Source organism: Alligator mississippiensis, chromosome 16 (genome assembly GCF_030867095.1).
Source record: "Alligator mississippiensis isolate rAllMis1 chromosome 16, rAllMis1, whole genome shotgun sequence".
Lineage (NCBI taxonomy): Eukaryota > Metazoa > Chordata > Crocodylia > Alligatoridae > Alligator > Alligator mississippiensis.
This window is the reverse complement of record NC_081839.1, coordinates 28074367-28095329: the sequence shown is the minus strand read 5'-3', so window position 1 is coordinate 28095329 and position 20963 is coordinate 28074367. Positions and strand designations below refer to the sequence as shown.

The 20963-nt window shown below is 49.3% G+C and overlaps 2 protein-coding genes across 9 annotated transcripts in view; one reads left to right on the top strand and one right to left on the bottom strand.

Annotated features, from left to right (window-relative positions):
* B3GAT1 (beta-1,3-glucuronyltransferase 1) overlaps positions 1 to 8099 on the top strand; it is a 46213-nt gene extending 38114 nt beyond the window's left edge. For all 5 annotated transcript variants that reach the window (XM_019487291.2, XM_019487288.2, XM_019487290.2 and 2 more), the window contains 2 exons: positions 3780 to 3894; positions 5396 to 8099. In XM_019487291.2, the coding sequence (XP_019342836.1) occupies positions 3780 to 3866 (87 nt within the window). In that variant the 3' untranslated portion in view covers positions 3867 to 3894; positions 5396 to 8099. The remainder of the gene's footprint in view (positions 1 to 3779; positions 3895 to 5395) is intronic.
* Positions 8100 to 8855: 756 nt separating this feature from the next.
* GLB1L2 (galactosidase beta 1 like 2) overlaps positions 8856 to 20963 on the bottom strand; it is a 32916-nt gene continuing 20808 nt past the window's right edge. For all 4 annotated transcript variants that reach the window (XM_059719811.1, XM_059719810.1, XM_006276262.4 and 1 more), the window contains 10 exons: positions 20384 to 20521; positions 19780 to 19860; positions 19299 to 19405; positions 18376 to 18522; positions 17901 to 17972; positions 16919 to 16997; positions 15488 to 15575; positions 11745 to 11859; positions 10121 to 10237; positions 8856 to 9549 (listed from right to left, as the gene is read on the bottom strand). In XM_059719811.1, the coding sequence (XP_059575794.1) occupies positions 9463 to 9549; positions 10121 to 10237; positions 11745 to 11859; positions 15488 to 15575; positions 16919 to 16997; positions 17901 to 17972; positions 18376 to 18522; positions 19299 to 19405; positions 19780 to 19860; positions 20384 to 20521 (1031 nt within the window). In that variant the 3' untranslated portion in view covers positions 8856 to 9462. The remainder of the gene's footprint in view (positions 9550 to 10120; positions 10238 to 11744; positions 11860 to 15487; positions 15576 to 16918; positions 16998 to 17900; positions 17973 to 18375; positions 18523 to 19298; positions 19406 to 19779; positions 19861 to 20383; positions 20522 to 20963) is intronic.

Sequence of the window (20963 nt, the reverse complement as noted above, 5' to 3'; positions counted from 1 at the left end):
GAAAGGAGCCCCCACATCGTGCCAGGAGCTGCACAAGCTGAAGGGGTTGGAGGGAAGGAGATAAGTGTGTCCTCAGTGAAGATGGAAGATATGTTGGGAGGGGTGAGGTGGGATCCTGTGTGCATGGACCATGTGGGTAACCATTCGTCAGGCTCATGTAGTTGAGCTAACTCAGTTGTGGCTGCAGTTATAGTCTCTCTTTCTCTCCCTGCCCTGTCTGGGCCATGTTTGGGTCTGGAATGGAGGGTAGGATAATATCTAAGGGATCCAGGTGGGAACTGCTGCTGAGAGGACCGGAGAGAGGCCAAGCATGAGTGGAGGGCACTGCCACAGGCAGGCTCAGTTGCCATCACCAACTCACTCAGTGGAGCTGGAGCAGGAAAGCAAGCCCTCTGCCCTGGCCTCCAACACCTGCTGCAACCACTACTGGACTTGAACTAGCTCCAAATTGGGGAAAAATGTCCCAAATAAGTCCCTCCAGAAACAGGGCAGAGACTGAGAGCCTGCAGCCTCCCGAGGGATATTTCTAGCTGTTGAAGAGACTAGAATTAGTGGTTTCCTGTCATCACAGGTCTGAAGCAGCTCTAGTTTACTGCTGCCAGCTGCAGCCGGCAGGGAGGCAGGTCATCCTTGTTTTCTGGAGGGCTGAGTGCCCTGCATCAAGTGGCACCTTTGCCTGTCTGCACTCAGGCTTCCTACTTGGTGCAGTGTGACATGGTGCCTGGGCAGCGAGAGCTGAGCTGGTTGGGTGATGCCCACTGAAGGCAAAGCCCTGAAATAGTCTGAAACCCTCCCCGCCCTCCTTCTTTCTGGGCCGCACCAGCTTTGTCTGCAGCATCAATCCTGGGGACATTTGAGCTAATCCAAGTGCTGCTGGCTGGAGCAAAGCATATGCCTTCAGGTCACCGTAGCCACGTGCACAACCTGCACTATGAGCAGCATTGGCCAGGCTCAGCCTAGTTCCTTTCATTGCTTTGGGCAGGGGCATGGGGAATTCCCCATGCAATGTCCCTTCCCCTGTGAAATATCCTTTGGGTTCAGCTGTGAGTCTGGGCATTGCCTGCGATGAGTTCCCGTTTTGTACCATTTGCAATGGCTCCAGTGCTTGGAACTGGGCACACCGCTGCCGGCTCAGGACTGGGGAAAGGTTCCTCTGCTCTTAGAGACGAGCTTGGATGCAGGCTCCTGCTTACACAAGCAGTCTATCCCAGCTGCCAGACTTGCCCTGGACCACATGCAGACATCTAATGCAGTGCGGCCAAGGATCTAGATGCCAGCAGAGCATCTGCTTCAAAAGACCTAATGCTTTCAAATGCATAATGATCTCAGTTCTTGTTAGGGGGCAGGAGGGTCCCTGGAGCCTGCCTTCCTCTGCCTTGCACTTGATGTCATCACCCTTATGCAGAGTGGGTGGAAAAACAGCACCGCATCATTCTGCCTGTGCTGCAGTGCTCAGGGCAGTCTCCACTTGCACTGCAGTCATGCAGGGGCAAAGGGCAGAGCAGGCCCCTGGGGTTATTACTTCCCCCTGTGCCCTCCCGCCCACAAAACAGCAGAGAAAAAACCCTGCCCTGGAGAAGGAACATGCAGGAGCAGAGCAGGAAGGAGATGGGTAACCTCCTTGCTGCTTCATTCTCCGCTGCTTGTGATTCTTAATATCAACGCTCTGGTCTGGCTTCGGACAGGCAAGGAGAAGGAGATGCAGCTGTAAGGAAACAGGTGTCACAGTAGCAGAGATTGCAAATGTGGATCCCGACTGAGACCTGTAGCAAAGCCTTGCTCAAAAGGCTCCTTGCACTGGATGTTGATAGGGACAAATTGTTAGTAGTTCAAAAGATGTCTAAGTAATTGTTACCCAGGGTCAAGTCTCAAAGCCTACAGAGCCTCCACACTATTTCAAGCTGTATTTATGTAGGAACCTAGCCTCCTTTGACACATAAAAAGGGAACGCACTGCTCTGAAAATGAGCTGGCTGGCCGAGGCAGTCAAGCTGCACCTCGCTGTTGCTCTGGCCTAGATGACAGCCTGACTACCATGCTGCGTAGCGTGGAATAAAGAGCTCGGGAGATCAGTTGTACCACGTTCCTTCCAGCTGGTGGAGGTCAGCAACTACATTAATGTTACAGGGAGGGATTTGCTTCCTGCCGCAAGTGCAGCGACTACTTAAATAGAAGCTGAATTTGGCCTACGGGCTTAACCAGAGGGTGGTGAGGGACAGAGGGCTGCTATTTAACCACAGACAAGAGGACAGAGCCAAGTTCAGCCTCCAGAGCAGAACACGCTCTCATTACCAGCAAGGAAAAACAAGCCAGCGGCAGAGCATATGCAATGGATCATGGATGCTTGGGTTAAAGGCATAGGGCATTGGCATAGCAGCTAGAGGGGAGCCCTTTGCAGGTAAGCAGCCGCACAGTGCACAGGTGATGGAGGGCAGGAAGCTGGAGCTCTGAAGGGGTGTAACTGCTGCCACCAGTGCGGGAGCTAGGAAAACAGCAATAAGGAACACATAATCAAGTCTGGGGTGCAGGGGATGAAGCCAGCTTCCAGCACTGCCCCCTGGGCCTGTCGCTGGGGCAGGTAGGACACCTCAGACACTTTTTCATTGCTTTTTCAAGACCCACCCTCATTTTATACTATTGCAGGTAAAGCACCAGGTGCTTCTCTGTGGTCCCTCCTAGGGAAAGACCCAGTGGCGCCCAGCGCATCCTTTCGTTTTCAAAACCATAAAAACCTCAATGCACTCAGCACTGGGAGGACAAGGGTATGCACTGCATTTCTGGCCTGCTGAAAGATCTGGGAATGGGGAGGGGGAGCTGTGCTCTTCCTAGAGAGCCTGTTTTCAAAGGACAGAAAGGCAGCAGCAGCAATTGGTGGCATCCCTAAGGGATGTTGGCATGCTGTGATGTTGGACAACTGGGTTGCTGTGCGGCACATGGGGCTCACTAGCATGCAGTTTAACCCAGGAGGCTCTCAACTCTCAGGGGAACTTGATTTTTCAGCTTTGCAACTACGCACACATCTCAGAGCAGGAGGTCCCGGACTGAGACCGTGTCAGATGCAGAGAAGGGAGGCAACAGGTGCTAAGAAGTCCTAAAAATATAATTGCCCAACTAGCCTCCTAGGGGGACACCTTGAAAGAAAAAGAGCAATGAATGGCAGGCTACAACTATTAGGCTGAGAAAAGCTCCCAATGAGACCAGAGCAGCCACATTTGCCTTTTCCAGGATTGACTCTCTGAACATCAAACCTAGGGTCCTTTTAGCCTGTGTAGATGCTGGTGGTCGAAGCAGCTGTCATCCAGTGGCTTTATTTCCTAACAGTCACCATAGGGAGGGTAATAGAGAAACAAAAAAGTGCTTTCCCATTATCAGCCCTTTCTGGTATACTGGAGGATGCTGTGGTGGCTTGATCCTCAGTCTGCCACCAGCAAAACACATTGCATCTCCCCACATACACACACGTTTGACTGCCTGGTGGGGATGGAACGGTCCCCAAATCAGTGCAAAGGTTGATGAACCTCTAGAAGTTGGTAAGTCCATAGAAGGAGCAGGTTAATGTGCTGAGACGGTGCACTGTAAAACGGGTAATTTCTGTGCACAGAGCATTTCAGCTGTCACTGAGCCTGGCCAAATGAAGTTTTATACAAACCTGCCTAAGGCTGTGAATGCACCATTAGGCTCCAGGGCATGTGGTTAAATCACACTATTGGTTTAATGTGCAATAGTATTTGTTAGCGCAATGAGCAAATGCAGCTAATGACTTCTGCTGGTTTGGTTCAGATCCTTGTCTGGCACACAAGGACGGAAAAGCCTGTGCTGGTGAACGAGGGGAAGAAAGGCTTCACAGACCCCAACGTGGAAATCTGACCTTGCACAGATGAGCGGAGACCAACAGGTACAGCTCCCCATGCCAAAGCTCCCTAGGGAGACATTAGAGCATTGAGCAAAAAGAAAAATAACCCTGCAGAAATTTCCCAGTGAAAGAGAGTTTTCTTTTTCTGAAAGGGGAAGGGAAAAGCAACATTCGGGAGATGAGAAAGTCATGGATGAGGGAGACATCAAAGAGAAGGAAGGTGCTTAGGATATGGGGGATAAGGAGGGAAGTCCCTCATGGGAAGGCAAGTGTCTGTGGTCAGGAGAAGAATCCTGAAGCGGGACAGGGTAAGAGCAGCAGTTTCAAGGAAAACTTCAAAGAGTAAACAGGCCTTATCTGCACAAGAAACTTGTACCGTTTGTACCAGGCTGGTGTAGTTAAAGCAGTAATTTGTCCCTAGAGCGAACACTGCCGTGTTTGCAAAGAGACAGGCAGGTCAAACCATTCAACATGGTTGAATGCTATTTACTGAGTTGGACCGCAGGCCCATCTTGCCCAGCACCGTGTCATGCAGTGGCAGAGTGGATACTGAAAGGAAGAGTGTATGACCAGGGTTTTATCCAGCGGCCTCACTTGCAGCCTCCAGCAGAGGTTTTCAGCTTTTTATTTGCTGACCCCTTCGGAAATTTTGAGGAGGTGCAGATCCCTTTGAATGGTATATTCAGACTTTTGATTATCATCTTTTGCGGTCCCCTTAGACGTAGTTTGCAGACCACAGGTTAAAAACCACTGGTCTAGGAAGTTGATTCAGAGGCTTTAATCCCAAACGCCCATGCTCAATAGCTACCGATGCACCTTTCCTCCAAGAAATTATCCCATCTCCTTTTTGAATCTGGCTAAACTGTCAGGTTCCACAACATCTAATAGCAATGAGCCCCACAGCTATGAGCATGAAATTCCTGTACTATTTAAAAATGCATTAAAACTCCTAGTATAGGCTCTTCCACCCAAGACGTCAGCGCACTTCAATTTGGCACCTCTAGTTCAACAGCCTGAACGCTCCTCATGCAATAGCTAGCCCCATGCAAGGGCGGAGCAGTGCTACTGTTGTATGGTAAAGGTGAAACAGCATTGTACCAATATCATTATCTTGGTTTAAAATGAGGGAGAGGGAGCACAGACTGAGCCCTCGAGGGAGAGACAAGAGGAAAGCAGGTGGATTCTGAGGGCTTAGAGGCAGGAGGTGGGTCGAGTAAGTGAAAAGGGTTGAGAGGGGAAGACAAAAGCAAGGGGGTGGTGTTGCTTTCCTGTAGCACAGGTGCTTGCATGCTGGACTGGGCCAGCAGGGAGGCCCACTGGCTGGGCAGGGAAAGCCTGAACCACTCTTGCCTGGGCTCTGGTTAGCTGCTTTGTAGGGCATGTAATGCTCTGTGGGGGGCTGCACAGCTGCCTCTCGCCAAGGCCTAGCTGCCTAGCAGCAGTTGTCCAGAACTGTCTTCTCAGGCAGGCTTGGGCTGGCTCCAAGGCTGGCAGCTCCCTTCTGGGAGGTGACACAGTGCCCCGGTTTGTCCCTTCTCTGCAGATTCCTTCTTGCCCAGCCTGCAGGCTCCTCTCAACAGCAGACAGCCAGACGCGGAGCGGACAGGACCACTCTGGCTTCCAAGCGTTTTAAAGTACTGAAAACAAGTTCACCACCACCACACATGCACAGACCGCTCAGACTCCCTGACTTTGCTCCTGGACTCCAAACAGAACCAGACGCTCTGGAGACAGAGGAAGAAAAAGCACAGAAGCCGTTGTATTGACGCCAACTTCAGTACAAGGCCCGCAACCTCACGAGGTGCTTGGTTTGGAAGGAGTGCGTGCAGGGCATGATACACTGGCGAGGAGGCCCAGCGGCTCCAGGCCCTGGGGCTGGTGTCATAGGATGCTCTGGCATGGACAAGAAATGCCTTGAAGGAGTGGCTTGGCCCTAATGACTGTCTCCCGACACACACACATGTTGTGGCTAGGTGCACGGCAACCTGGAGCAGCTCTCTGGTTGTGGCAGAGACAGTTGCCCTCTCAGCTGGCACCCTATCCCTTAATTTTGAACTTACTTTATTCAGTATTTATTACGCTGCACAAGATGGTAGGGTTTGGGGAAGGTGAAAAACAAAGCAGGTAAGAACCAGCCAACAAGTATCTCTGCTCTCTTCCCAGCCGCTCCCCACCCCCTTCCCCATCCCCATCAGCTCCAGGGCTCGGAGGGCAGTCTGACAGCTCTGACATACCTCTGTGTACTTGTATGGATTTATGTTTACAGAACATGCTCCTGTACCCCTGCCCCCTCGCGCGGTACTCACTGGAGGTGGGTCCCGGTTGGACCTTTGCAGCCAAATCCCTTAAAGCTCCATGCAAGTTTAGAGCTTGGCTCTGAATCTTTTAGCTCGGGCCTCTCTCTAGTGCTAACCCGACTGGCAGAGCTTTAGGTATTGGGCTCTCTGAAGTGTGCACCTACCTCAAGACAGGTTACTTTAACAATCCCCCAGCTGGTCCACCACAGTACTGGAGGGGACCACTCCAGTATTTCACCAAATGCTGCTGCTGCAGTCTCCATACTGGAAATGAGGTCAATTGTAGGAGGTAAATAACAAATCTCTCAGTAATGAGCTAACTTCCATCTCTCGATCCCTCAACTGCTGTAGTGTTTTTAAATACTCAGCCCAATACAGGGCCTCCAACTGAGGAAAACCAGTGGTGCAATAAAGTAACACTGAAAGACTGCTGGGGCAACCCAAGAATGAATTGCAGTTGCTCCTAATCCTGTGTCCTAATCAGGTAGGCCACAAGCTGCAGCTCTCCCCGTGCTGCTGGCTCCAGGGGATGGAGGGAATGGAGAGGGAAAATAGAAGAGAAAAAATCCCAAGCCACTTGGAGCCTCTGCAGCTACCACAAAGTGAGAGTCCTTCTGAGAGAGGAAGTGGGGGGTCAGCTGCTCTGTCAAAGACGAGAGACAGCAGCAGCCTGGGCCCTTGCACCTTAGGATCCTGGGAAAGCTGGGCTGGATGGGACCTCATGAGGTCAGCTGCTCAAGGCAGGATCATCACTTAGGTCAGGGATGGCCAACCAGCAGCATATGCGTCACAAGTGGCATGGGCAGTTTGCATGTGTGGCAGGAGAGGAGAGGACAGGCACATGGGGAAGGGAGCAGAAAGCAGAGCAGGCAGGGGAAGGGGCACTTGGAGAGGGTGCAGGGCTAATCTGTGGCATGCCTGACCAAAACCCATTGGCTTAGGTGATGCTGGGTGAGAAGCAAAAGGAAGAGTTTACCAAATTTCCCCATCTCCAGCTACTTTTCCAACCTCTTCCCAGGCCTGATGTTTACATCTGGCCAGGTGTGGAGCATTACTGTCCCAATTCTTCTGAAAAAAGTCTGAAGCACAATTTTACCTGTGTTAAGGGATAAATATAATCCTGTAAAGAGACTCAGTTATTTTTTTAACCCATAACATCTTATATAATACTACAAAGACTATTTCTTTCAGAGTATTAGCTTCGCATCCCTCTTTGGACTAATGACATTGTGTATTTCCTAATATTTAAAACAAAAAAAGAATTTTTTTTTTTAAGTTTTATTCCCTCCCCCCACATTAGAAAATAGTTCTATCCTTTAGCACCCAATCATGGAAGACTTGCTACAGCTTCTATGAAAATGCCCCTTTGGCCAGAGTCCAAACTGGTTAGCAAGAATTTGATGGCACTGGTCTCCCTTTGCATTTTGGGAAAAGCCCTTCATAGACTCTGTTAAACAGCAGCTTTCTGTTCAACCAGTTATTGTCCAAAACTTCCAGTGGCATTGCACAGTCTGCATATCTTAGAGGGGAAATAGAAGGCATTTTCCAAGGGGGTACAAAGTTTTCATTCTATTCAAGTGGTTTTCAACCAATGTCCTCTTCTCACTGCATGTCTGTTTACTTACAATAATGATAAACCCTGTTGGATTGCAGCCTTCCATCCTCTGAAAGGAATAATTCCCCAAGAAACATGCAGGACCTCATCCTAAACAAAACCCTGTGAAAATGCTCCACTCTCCTCGGAAAGTTGGCCTCAGGAGCCCAGCCCTTTCTAGCTGGCCTGGTAGTTACCGTGGGCTTGGAGCTGCTGAGGGCAGAGGTACAAATGCTGTGGCAAGACAGGCTCTGATGGGGATGGGTGCATTACAGCTGCACTGTCTGTCCTCAATTTTAACTAAATTGTATTTAAATTTGTTAAATAAACTTAAGTATGGTTTTTAACAGCCAGAATTCCCTGGACACGTACTGCATGGCTGTTTGGGGTGCAGTGAAACTTTGCTTCCACAGCTAAATGCAGCTCAGTTACTCCCCATAAGGACTAACCTGACTCCTCTTGGCTACTCAAGGTCAGATGGTGGCTTGGTTTCAGGAGAGAAGATGCCAAAATCTTGGATACACCGGATTCCCACTGGCAGCAGGGAGCTACAGAGCAAGGCTGAGGTCATTTAAACCAAAACAGAAAGGGAATAAGAAGCCAAGCAAGTTTCCAGAGGTTTGGCCCATTTTTGTCTGTTGACCTTGGACGCTGGTGAGTGAAAAGGCAGAGGAGGGAGGGGGTAGATAAGCCAGCCCACGGTGTGGGTCTTCTGCAGGATCCCTTGGTCATGGCTAAGCAAGGTCCAAAACCCCTACTGTACACTTCCAAGAGCTCTCACTTCAGATTAAGTGGCAGCTGTGGGAGCTCCTCTGCCTGCACTGTGACCCCTCTCCCTATTCTCCAACTTCTCTCCCTGCTCACACAGTGTTCCCATTAGGGGCTAGGGAGAGCCGTGAGTAGCTGGACTCTGTGCCCTAAAGGACAGACCATGCCTATAGCCTTCCCTGGGCTGGATTTATGCAAGATTGAGGTGTGGGGGAGGAGCTCTTTCTCAGCAAGGGGACTGACCCTTGTGAACCTGCCTTTGGTAGCTTTGTGTCGTGCTGTGTCAGAGCCCGTTCAATCCGGCGGTCCCGCTGAGTACAGGTGGACAGAGACATACACACAGGTAACTTGTTACAAATTTTTTTTTCCCCCCCAAAAGAGAGAGACAACCTCAATATTAAAAATTAATGGAAAAAGCTAAAAGTTAACTCAGTTACATTCAACCTGCTTCCAACAACTGAACCAATAAAACCCTCTCTACACACAACGGTGGGGTCAGTTCTGCTTGAGAGCTCACCCAGCTAGTGTTTTCCATATCTGGTTATTCTTTAGTATTTATCACCAATTTTTCTTCCCTTTCTAATCACAAAAAAGGAGGTGCCCCAGTGTAACACACACAGGCTCAGAACAGCTGGGCTCATCCTGCACGCAGGCGGGACCCACCCGCCCACTCTCCTCGACGGGATTGTCCATAACACCACAGAAAGGGATCCCAGCCAGGGGCCGTCTGGCATATTGAACTCTTCACAGTGTAGCTACAGGAGCTTCCGCCTCTCTGACGGATTCAACTCCCTGGGTGTGCAATCTGCCTCCCAACCTCGTTGCCAAAGAGCAAATCCTTTCCGTGGGTCTTGGGAAAATGAACAAGCCCGACTGTGTCTGAGCTGTCACATCCTGGGTATAAAAAACTGGGAACGTCCACAAAAAAAGAACAGAAGGGAGCCCTCCTGCTCAGTCCACGTACTGGGTCCTTCCGAGGAAAGGCGTGTCTACAGACTGCACAATGCGGCCCGCTGTGTGCTCTTCAAACACGACAATCTGGGAAAGAGAAATGGTGGGGAACAGTCCCTTTACAACAAAGATCACTTTTCCTTCTGTGAAGGAACCACTTCTTTTAAAGGATAAAAGGTGCACCCAGGGGCATTTGAATGGCAGGAAAGGAAAGGTGGGACGTGGGAAAGTGGGAAAAGTAGATGCTTGTAGCAGAGGGAGTGGTCCATCTATTAGTCCACTCAGAACCGAGTCTGTAGTCACTCGGTGTAGTTACTCTACTCGTCTGAAGTCCCTTCGGACAGCAGCTTTACGTCACTGAAGTGGAGAGTAGGCATGGGACACAAAGGTTCAATCAGCTGGGTCTTGCTTGTCAAGTTACTGTGGTTTGAATTTTAGGGGGGGATGCTGGTTCAAATCCAACATTCATTATAGCTGCTTTCTCATAGCAAAAGTGAGGAAAGGCACTATCCCATTCACACCTCACCCCTGGGAGCTGCAGCCCCAGATCCCTGCTGTGTGCATGCAGGCTGAGGTAGGTATTCAACCACAGCGTGTTCCTGGCTGTTCTTTAGATAGACATGACCCAGGGAAGGGCCTTCAACAGAACTCCCCTCACCTCATTGTTCCCTGGCCATAGCCACGTCGCGGGAAGGTACAGCGTTTCCTGAGGTCCAATTTTCCAGTAGCGTCCCAGGTTCCGCCCGTTGACAAACACGACCCCTTTTTCCCAGCCCTGCAGGGAGAATGCAGTCGAGTTACTGCTGCAACTGCCCTGGTGAGCCAAAATGCCTTTCTGATGTACTCAAGGTCTTTAATGCCCTACCCCCCGGCTCCATAGCTCTGCTGCTCGAAGCAAAACGAGTCACGCTTTAAGCACCCTGTTCTGCCCCACCCAGCCCCACTCCCAAAGAGACACTGTCTCAGCCCAGGACGGTTTCCCAAACCCGCTCTGAATTCCACATGCTGAGCACAGACAGAAACTGCACCGTCTCTGCCCCAGCAGGTTCACCCTTCAGCATACTTTCCTTCAAGTCCGTGCTTTTTTTTTTTCTTCTGCACACGTTTTTATGCTGCCCTCATCACTATAGGATTTGAGCACTTCCTGGCACAGCGTTAAGTGTTAACACCTACTGCTGTCACGAGTGACCTGGTCACTCATCCTCTCTCCAGGGGCTTTGTGCTTCCCAGGAAACAGAGGTAAGGCAGAGCAAGCCGGGTTCTTTCGTGGTCAGCAGAGGGACAAAAAAACCCAACAGAGTGTGGGTGCAGTGACAAAACAGGCTTTACCCTGTGCAACGCCAGGAGACAAAGGAGACTAGAGATGTAGCGAGCTGGTAGAGGCTGCCACCTAATTCCAGGGGAAGTTTGGGCAACTCCAGAGGCAAGGTAATAACCCCACCTCAGTCTCCTGCTGGGGAGGACATCTCTGTGAGGTCTATACAAGTTCAGGAGGACAAAGCTTTGAAGTAAAGATTTCAGAAGTGCCCATGCAACTTTTTTAGTCTTATTTTCAAAAGTAACTTGGCAGTTGAAGTGGATCAGGGCCATTGTGGAAACTTGGCCTTCTGGTGTTAGAATAGGCCGGATCCCACCAAAAGTAGTTTTTCCCACGGAAAATGATCCCTGGGAGTCTCTGTGGAGCCTTCCCCACCCACCTCAGGCCAAGCAAGTTGATCACCACAGAATCACTGTACTTACTAAGATCACAGCAAAGTGGGAAAGAAAAGTAAATGGTGCTGGCTAGTAACTATTAAAGTGACCCTCAGGGGCTGCTCCATGTGAGTGAAAGATGAGGGTAAGTAAAAGATTTCAATACACTTTACTGCAGCCGTAGCTTGGTATAACCACCTTCAGCAGAGGCAGGTTGTATACATTGGATTATCACTTGCCATTGATGATATGGGCAAATAGAGGCATGAAGCAGCTATTAGCCCACATCACAGTGAGGCAGACAGGAATAAATGCCAGCCAACCCCAGGCTTTGTCTCACAGACACTACCCTCTGCCAGTGGATGAGAAGCAGCACCTAGTTATATTAACACCAGTCCTGCTCATCATTAGCTCTCTTCCTGGAGGCTACTGTGGTCACAGTCAAGCTCGTGTGTCAGGGCCCGTGATAGTGAAGGCTGCTTTTTGAATTAACGGTCCTACCCTGGCCTGCTCTGTCAAAGACCAGGTGAAGCCTTCTGATCATGCCAGGCTCTCCTTTACCAGCCATACAAGGACACACAGCAACTCACCTCAAGCTTCAAGAAAGTGTCCTGAGGCAGCTGCTGCACAGTCAGTCTCCCTCGGAAGAACGTGGGCCCCACACTGTAATCCGGGATCGCGCTCCAGCCAGCAGCACTTCGCAGGCTGCGGGAAAGACAGAACATAGCTAAGGTCTGCTGCTAGGCAGAGGTCACAGCAGTTGCACCAGCCCAGCCATAATGTACATGGAGCTCACCTCCACCAAATCCATTGTACCAGTAGCCACGCTGTTCATACTGAACCTCAGGCCCCTCATACTACTCACTTGTGCACAGGCATCACAGGACTGGCTTTGCTGTCTCCACTGCTGCAGTCCAGCATGGTTCTAACATGCGCAGAATGAAACCCCCAGAGCCAGAGCCAGGCACGGTTTCAGTTTACTCACAGGAGTGTTCCCCTCTGCGGCTTACATAGCCTGCAGAGGCCCTTCCTTCCCTACAGGGTCCAGAAGAACCTTCCCGCATGGGCTGGGCCAACCTGCCAGTGTTTAAGTTTCTCTCTCTAGAACTAAGGCTCCAACAGGCAGAGCACACGTGCACATACTGAACTCGGCGTGCTATGGACTTTGCTCCATTCTAGCCAACACGAGCTGCAGGATTCAATGCAAGCTAACACGTCCTTCCGGGCACGCATCGCCAGCTGAGGTTTCAAAACAAAGGTTTTACAGCTGTACAGTTTTTGATTCTCGTGACTCAGTAAAATCAAAAAGGCAAATGTCCTTGGGAGCAGAAAGGGCACTGCTGCCTTTAGAGAGGGCTATCTCCCGGCAAAATGTCACCTTTCTACTCACAGCTGTTTCACTGCTACAAAAGGAAATTTCCTTCTGCAAAAGGAAATAAAAAGCAGGCACCAGAATTAGAGCTTTTCTGCCTGTGTCCAGACCTGCAAAGTCATTTCCAGCTGTCCCTCAAGTTTCAGCCTAGGCTGCATATCCTGGGGACACAGATGGAGGCAAAGCAAGGAAATCTTTCTGCTAAAAAGACAGTGAGTTTCGGAGGGTGGGGGGACGACACTTATGAGCAGCTAAAACCAGGGACTTAGTATGTAGAAAGACATATAACCTTAACTGAAGGGGGTGCTGCCATTCCTGCTGGATTAAGGATGCAATATTACATATCTCCATAGTGGCCAGCAAGTCCAGTTTTAAATGGCAAATCAGATATCTAACTCAAATGCAGCCACTTCTGAGAAGAAACAGCAGTGTCACAAACCTCTGCAGTAAGATAAAGTTCCTCTTCCAGTTCCTGAACCAAAACTTACCTGCTGCCTTGACAGTATACTGAACCCCCCCTGTTCCTGACAGACATCTCCTAAAGACTGAAAATCAGCTTCCCAGAACTTCAGAGGTAATGAACTGCACCACAACACTCTCAGTGGAGGCTGCCATGGAAATCTAAGTTGCTATTTTAGCACATTTACAGTGGCATGGGCTAGAAATACCCCAAAGTCATGCTGGGAGGTGGAATGCTATAGTTGCCAAACGAAGTAACTTGGCTGAGATACTGGTGAATCCTCTTGTTGCGGAGTGGTATCACAGGATTTTATAAAGCCTCATAAACTGAGGCTCTGTCTACTTAATGACTCCAACAAAATGACTTACGTAGGCTCAGTCTTCCCATAAACTAAGCTACAGAACTGGTTCTAGGGTTAGCAAGTGCAGTCTACTGACTCAAACACACCATTCTGTTTTAGGCGCAGGCCCCTGTCCAAGTACAGCCAGGTCAGACCCTTCTTAGCTCATGGGATTATCTGTCTGTCTGAGCTAGGAGAGAGAGAGAGCCTGTTTTACAGCATGCTGTGGAAGGGCAGCCTTATACCAGGGAGTATTATCAGGTCACTCTGAACATGCTTCGAAGTTAGCAAGCAGCAACAGGGGCATAACTACGGGATTCTTGCATGATTTCTTGCCTTCTTTCTAGTAATAAAGGAGAGGCTGGGGGCTGGGAAAAAGAAACCTGAGGAGCTTGAGAGTTCTATAAAAACCTCAAAACCTTATCAGAACTTGCGCTCTCCAACCATGATGGACCACGTCCCTGGTTTCATAGGGAGTATTGATCTAGTGCGGTATGAATGCCGCTGTATTATTCAACTAAGCCTGGGACAATCCTATTTTCAATACAGCATCCTCCATCCTCCTACACAGAGATTTCAACCTTATTACGTTTCACTGCTAATGGTCAGTTGCCAGTAACTGATCGCACTGCTAGCTAATCTGCTTTTATTCCTGCCTGGCAGCTCACTTGCTTTCATGCCTTTCACTGTGAATATCCTTCTGTAATGACCCCAGAGTCACAAAGCTGACACAGCTCACCCTGTCAAAGAGGATCCTTTGCAAAAGCCTCTCTTGAAATATTCTCTTGCTGCCCATTAGCACGGTCCTTTGAAACTCAAGGTCTTTCAAGTTTGCAACTTGGTCCTCAGAGTTCACTCTGAATCACAATTACACACTAGGAGCTTTGCACTTCTCAAACATAAATCAAAGACATTGTGTAAGTTGGATCAGACATTTCAAGAATAGAGTATTAAAAAAAAAAAAAAGGCTGCAAATGGTGCGTGAAGCATGCGCACGTGTGTGTATGCACATCCACCACCGCTATCTACTGAGTAGCGTAACAACAGAATTGGGTCACGAGCCATGCAGTGTTTAGTGAATGGGAATTCTCTTTGCTGGCTCAGATGGTAGGGCCTTACAGCTTTCAAGCTCTGCATCTTCCATCCCTGGTCAGTCCCCAGTGGCCACACCAGGCAGGAGAGTGACAGCTGCAAGGTCCAAGATGGCCAAACTTGTTACTTTACTTTGTGATTAGTTTCCTAAGGAAAAGGGGCCTCTCAAGATTGCAGCAGGAGGCCATCAGGAGCCCTAATGGCTTAACGGCTGATTAAGAGTCTGTTCCTCAATGCTAGGAGCTTGCCCAGTTACTCCTGCAAGATTGTTCTGCTTTCAGATTTAAGAAATATGGGAAGTATAAACATAAGGAGGAGGGGGAGCTCTCCAAGCTGGTTAAATATAGTGATGAGCTTTGGAAACTACTCTGCTCGTGGCAGATAGAATGGTTTGGGTTGAAATTAGTGACTCCCCATATCTGATTGAGATAACGCTCAGGATAATTTAGAACCAGGGTCCTGGATAGGTTAAAACATGGCCCATCTGATCCAGCTGCTGTTACGAGTCAGTGGGTGTGTTTACATGTCACTGTATGGCAGCGTAGCAACATGCTACCTCGCCGTACGGTGCACTACGGCGATGTAGTGATCACGCAGGTCTACATGTGATCGCCTGCTATGTTGCCGTACTGGCGCGCTCTCTAATTACAGCGCGCTCACTACTACGGCGATGTAGCGGGCAAATCTAAGTACGCACCACCCACACGGTGCAGTAAGCACCCATACTGCGCTGTGCTTTAGTACTTCTGAAAGGAAGTACTAAAGCACAGCACTGTAGCAACATTGCCATATGGCGACATGTGGACGTGCCCAGTGAGAGTCTTTTCATCCATTTCAATGGAAGCAAGATTAGGCCCTAAATAATGGCACAGATAAAAAAAGCGTTACAACCTTCTGCACAGTTTTGGATGGAGATAACAGGAGGGAATTTGTCAGTGCAAAGATTTACTAGGTGCTGCCTTTCTGACACATCTATCCACTAACTAGATTTTGCACCTCTGCCAAGTCATTGGCTGCAGAGGAGAAAGAATTAAAAGAAAGAAAAAAAAAAAAAACACCTCGCACAGACCTTTCTATGAAGCTGGGCTTCATCTCCAGACTGTAAATCTTGAAGTTCCTCAAGGGGGTTTTATCCAGGAAGACGTCACCAATTAAGCCTGCAAGAGCAATGGGAGTAATGAAGAGTCAAAAAGCAGCTAAAGCTGATGGATCTTCCAATATCGACACAAGGAAACAGCAGGCTATGGAAACCAGCCACGCTGCAATGGAATTAAGAGTCCATCTGGTCCCATTGCTCATCCAGACCGAGCGTGAATTGCTGTCACACTCTGGCCTCTCCATTCCAGCCTTTGCTCTAATTCACTAAGCTGTTAAACACCCTCCCAGCAGAACACATTGCTGCACATGGACCAGATTGATTTTTTTTAAAGTAGCAGATCCATCACTTGTGGTGGTACGCAGAGGAAAATACAACACTGGGAAGCAAATGACTTATACTAGGCTAGTGTTTTTCATCCAAGGATCTCAAAGCACTTCATAAAGTTAATTTTGCCCCGCTAGCCTCCTGTTAGGTGGGTGGAATTTTCCCCACATTGTAACGGGAGGAGGCTCACACGCAGAGAAAAGGCACAGGCAGCTGGTGCAGACCTAAGAAAAAACTGTCCGTGAGGCCTCCCCACCCGACCTTCATGATTACAGTTGAGAGAGTCAAGAAGTGCAGAGGATTACACACCTCTCTCCCACTAAAACCAATGAAATGGGTATCCTACTCCACTAAGCTACTCAACACACTTAAAACTTCAGCTTTGACACTCTCCCACTCCCCAGCTCCACCCAACAGAGCCTTCAGGTGTAAGCATTTTGCTTCATTTCAAGGAGCCGGATGTAACTCAATCCCTTGACTCTTGGCAAACCAAGATTATCATAATTGCCAGATGACAAGTTTCAGAATGTAAAACAGGCACTGGAAAAGGTTCCTTGCCCACCACATGGCATCATGCAATTGGCTGCATGCATCATGGAGCGAGAGAAGGGAGCCATTGGCAGCTACAGGTATGGAGGGGTTTGTGATGGTCTGGACAAGACTCTCCCGTGTGAAGCAGAACCTTTTCCTACTGCTCAATGCACAGGCATCACTTTCTAGCTACCATGAGCCTGGGCTGGATTTGAACCTATGACCAGACAGTGAAGACTCTGTGTCCTTTTACCAGTTCTCTGACCCACACCGGCTGTGTTTTATTGCCTGACAGTGAAGCTGTAGACTGCATCAGTTAGGTTCACTGTACCCCATGCATTTGAGTGCAGCTCAGGTCACCGCACAAGATTTAGTCTCTGATCTCAGGCACTGGTTTCTGGTGGGATGAGGAAGGGAGGGGAACAATTTAAACAAAAAAAAAAGATACTGAAATTGGATGGTTTGAAGTCCTTGCTGACACCTGAGTTTGATGCCTTTGGGGCAGATAACCCCATGTGCAAGCTTGGGAGGAAGGAGATAACCTACCTTTCCGCTGCTCATTCAGCAAAGGTCCATAATTGACACGTCCACAATTTTCTACCAAGATCCTGAGCTGCCTGAACCCCTGGAAGGAAAGGAGGTACTCAGCAGGGTATGTCACAGCCACTGCCATGTCATTGCCATGCACAAAGAGAGAAGTCAGTGGAGTTACTCTGGGGACGTCTACATCAGCAGTTCTGGCAGCCACAGTACAAGGCTTAACTGCTTAGAGGAGCTGCTGAAATTTGATGATGCCACATTACCAGAAACCAACACTGCAAGGGACTGCTTGCTGGGAAAGTGTGGCCTGCTCATGAAACCTTAAAATTTTGCTGCTATATTTTAATCCTTGCAAAAGTGAAATAGTGTGGAAAGCCAGGTCTGTCTATAGGCTCCCCTCCAGCCGGCTCCACTGCAGGTCACAACAGACCCGCAGTATCACCACCACACACTCTCATCCTTGAAGCCATGACAGTTCTGCCAACGCAGTGGACTGCCTACTCGGGCTGCCGACCTGCCCAAACTGCTTGGCCCGAGTGTGCATGCAGAGCTGGAGTGCGCTGTGACCTAAAAGCAATAAAGAGACTAAGGCACAGCTTATGTCTTAAAAGTCCACAGCCTCTGTGCTCTCAGTTGGCCCAGGCAGGGGCTTCATGGATGTTTGCAGCTTGTGGGTGTGGCTGGAAGGGGTTAAGCTCAGTGCTTCTGCTCAGAAATGGACCTGCAGGGGAATGCGCCAAACTGGATGGTTTGAAAACCAACTCCATCTCTGAAGAACAACTTGGCACCGCAAAGCCTTTCTGTTCCAACCAGGAAGTCACTTGTTTTCATACATGGTTGCTCTTTGCATCAGATGCTGCATCACTGGTTTGAGTGGAGCCGGCAGCAGACCTGCTCTATGGATCTAGGCCACTTTAGAGACAGCTAGGTAAGAACTGTGATTCTGTTATCCTCCTGCATCCTTTCTGAGTGCTCTCAGACCAGTTACCTGTCCTTCAGGGATGGTCAGCTCCACTGTGTTGTAATCAAGGTAGCCAATAAACAAAGTGTTAACAAACACCTGCAGAAGAGAGAGAAAAACAAGGAGAATGCAGTTGCGTTAGACAGGGAATTAAACATAACTGAGGAGGGAGTGCTGTCTGGTTGCAGTGTCCAAGTCATAGTTCCAGCTCTGCATCTCAACTCAGTCTGATGTTGGGAAAAATCAATGCAGTTCTAAAAAGCAGAGTCATTCCCTGCTGTTCCCTTCTGCAGCAGAGAGGATCGCATGGGGCATGTCTGAGATGGACTCTACCAACTTTATCAGACTGCAACCCTGAGCTGGAGTTTTACAGAGGAGAGGGGCTGGATCTTGGCACAAATAGTGCAAAGGAACTGCTGGCCACCCTGGTGTAAGGTCCCACCCATTCGCACCCAGCTACCCAAGCCAAACCATTTATCCTTCTGGGCTAAGCGCTCTTCACCTGGGCTCGGTCCCGGATGTGGTCCCCCGAATTCAGCTGCCCCCCGCCAGAGATGACGGTCTCGTAGAGCACGTACCCATAGGACTGCCCGTTACCATCATTCACTTGCAGGTTCTCCATGTTCACCGGGAACTCTGATTTAATAGGCTGCGAAGGAGGAGCAAGCGGTGACAAGGCAGAGGGATCCATTCCAACAGAACAGGCCACATATGGCAGTCTCATCCAGACAAGTGGCTCCAATGTCCCACAAACCAACATTAACTCTCTAAAATGACGCGACTAAATTACTGTGACATGGACTGGAGTCCTTTCCGCCCAGTCTGACCCACACAGACCTAAGGGTACAGCAGCATCCTGACAGACTCGAATAAAACACTGAGGTGGAAAGAACCTCCACTAAGTTCCAGATACTGTTCCTAATGGATGAATGGCTAAGTCTTCACCTGGGATACACCTTCAGCGATGGCAGCTCCACAACTTCCCTTGACAGTATGTTCCATGGCCTAAGGCTCTAAGAAATTGTCCAGGCTGCAGTCTAAACCTGTTCTTGTTTTATTCTTGCAGAATACAGCGCAACCTCATTACGGCAACCCCGGCAGCTGGAACCAATTTTTTCAGTATGAGAAGGAACAAATCAACTGCCCTGACCATAGCGAGCACTGTCTTTTAATGAGCTTCAACAAACCTGTCGAGTGTGATGTAGCACTTTAGATTTTAGCATCCTAAAATTACATTCTAGACCAAAGCATCTCCTCCCCCAACTCTTATGCAGAGTGCTGGTGCACTGCAAGAGTGGATGAAGCCAGCCAAGAGATGCCTGCTTTTCAGTGCTTCTAGGAAATGCCTTAGGATCCTTCTGAAGGAGATTATTGCACATGCAGCATATTTCACGCATGTTCTTGGGCTCCAAGTATAGCACCTACCTCTGCGATAGATGGCAGTGCCTCCCACAGAGAGATACACTGGTGCAGCATGACTGTGCCATAGGATGCCTTGTTTGCAACCAGTGGAGGGAGGGGCAGAGGCTGCCCTAGGAAGCAAAAAGACCAAGGCAAGTGTTACCATCATTCTGCCAGGAAGTTACTGCCAATAACAACATTCGATTTGTGGCCTCCTTGATTCCATCTCTGGAAACAGCTTTGATCAGTCTCCCCGTGGGATCAAACAGAATGGACCTGCCTCAAAGAGTCAGTGCGAAGTTGGGGACTGGGCTGCAGGTGGCAAATTTGTTTATCTATCAGAAGCCACCCACCTGGCTCTAGAAAAAACACCATACAAGCAGGGTCTGTGCAACATGCAGTATCCCTCCAGACATGCACTACATTTGCTGATGCAACACATTTCTTAACACAGAGAAACTGCTGCATGCAGGGGCAGAGGTGCAACTCTGTGGTATACAATTACCTATGACGGTGCTGAAGAGTTGACGGAGCTTGAAGTACTTAGATGTGTAGTCTCCAGCCTCTGCAAGCACTGCATCGTAGTCTGCAAAGCAAGAGCACACCCATCATAGAGCAGTAGCAGCTTCGGGGAACCACTTGTGCGTGCTGGCCACGCCACATGCAGCATAAAGTCTGGACCTTTGTGAGGCTCAGGCCCTGTCTACGTTATGGACACTGGCTTCCATAGAGCCAAACTACCAGGAAGCTCCTCAATGCCCAAGCATCCCCCTTGACTGAAGAGAGGGCAGCTTGAAAGTAATGGGATTCTGATGAGAGAAGTAAAATAAGACCAAGGAGAATGACTTCGACAGAGGACCTTCTCATCCAATGCAAACAGCAGAAGGATTTCTAAATACTGGAATTGGACTGGAAATCTGGAGTGGGGAAGGAGCCTGAAAGCAGGCTCTTTTCTCTTTCAAGTTCAGCTGAGGGAGCTGTGGCCAAGGTCTGCTGCAGAGACTGCAAAGTCCTCAGAGAAAGGGATGGGCATAGGGCCTTTTGGTCCATTCCTCTGTGCTGCAGGCTCTCCAAGTGGTGTGCCCGCGGGACAGGAAATGGGAACTCACCGTAGCTGGTGATGTCAGGCTTGTACTCCTCAAAGTGCACTGCACCATTCATGAAGCCAAAGTTGGTGCCCCCGTGGAACATGTACAGGTTGATAGATGCTCCCATTTTGAGGACGTTTCCTATAGTAATCACCATCTCTGCGAAGAAAGGACGGTTGCAACAAGGGTCACAGCCCAGGCAGCAAGTGTAATGCAACACACCAAAATGCCAATAGTCCCAGCACTTCAAAGAGCTTTTCACTCCTCCATCCCCCTCAAAACAGGCTTCACGAGCTAAATCTGAGTCCTCCATTGAGATGCTCTGCAGGAATAATTCACTTACACGCACACATGCCCCATCTTAGGACAGATCCTGCATTCCCAACTCAGGCAACACTGTCATTGACTTCAGTGGAAGTTCTGCTTCAGCAAGGACTGCAGGATTGGGCCCCTTGATCCAATGTACTGATGACAGCTACAAAGACTATTGAATGGGAATGAGACAAGTGCCAAGACACTGTTACTTCAAGGAATCTGAGCACGATGTAGGAAATTCAAAAGCCTTTTGTAGATTCCTTCCAATGCTTATGTACCTTGCTAA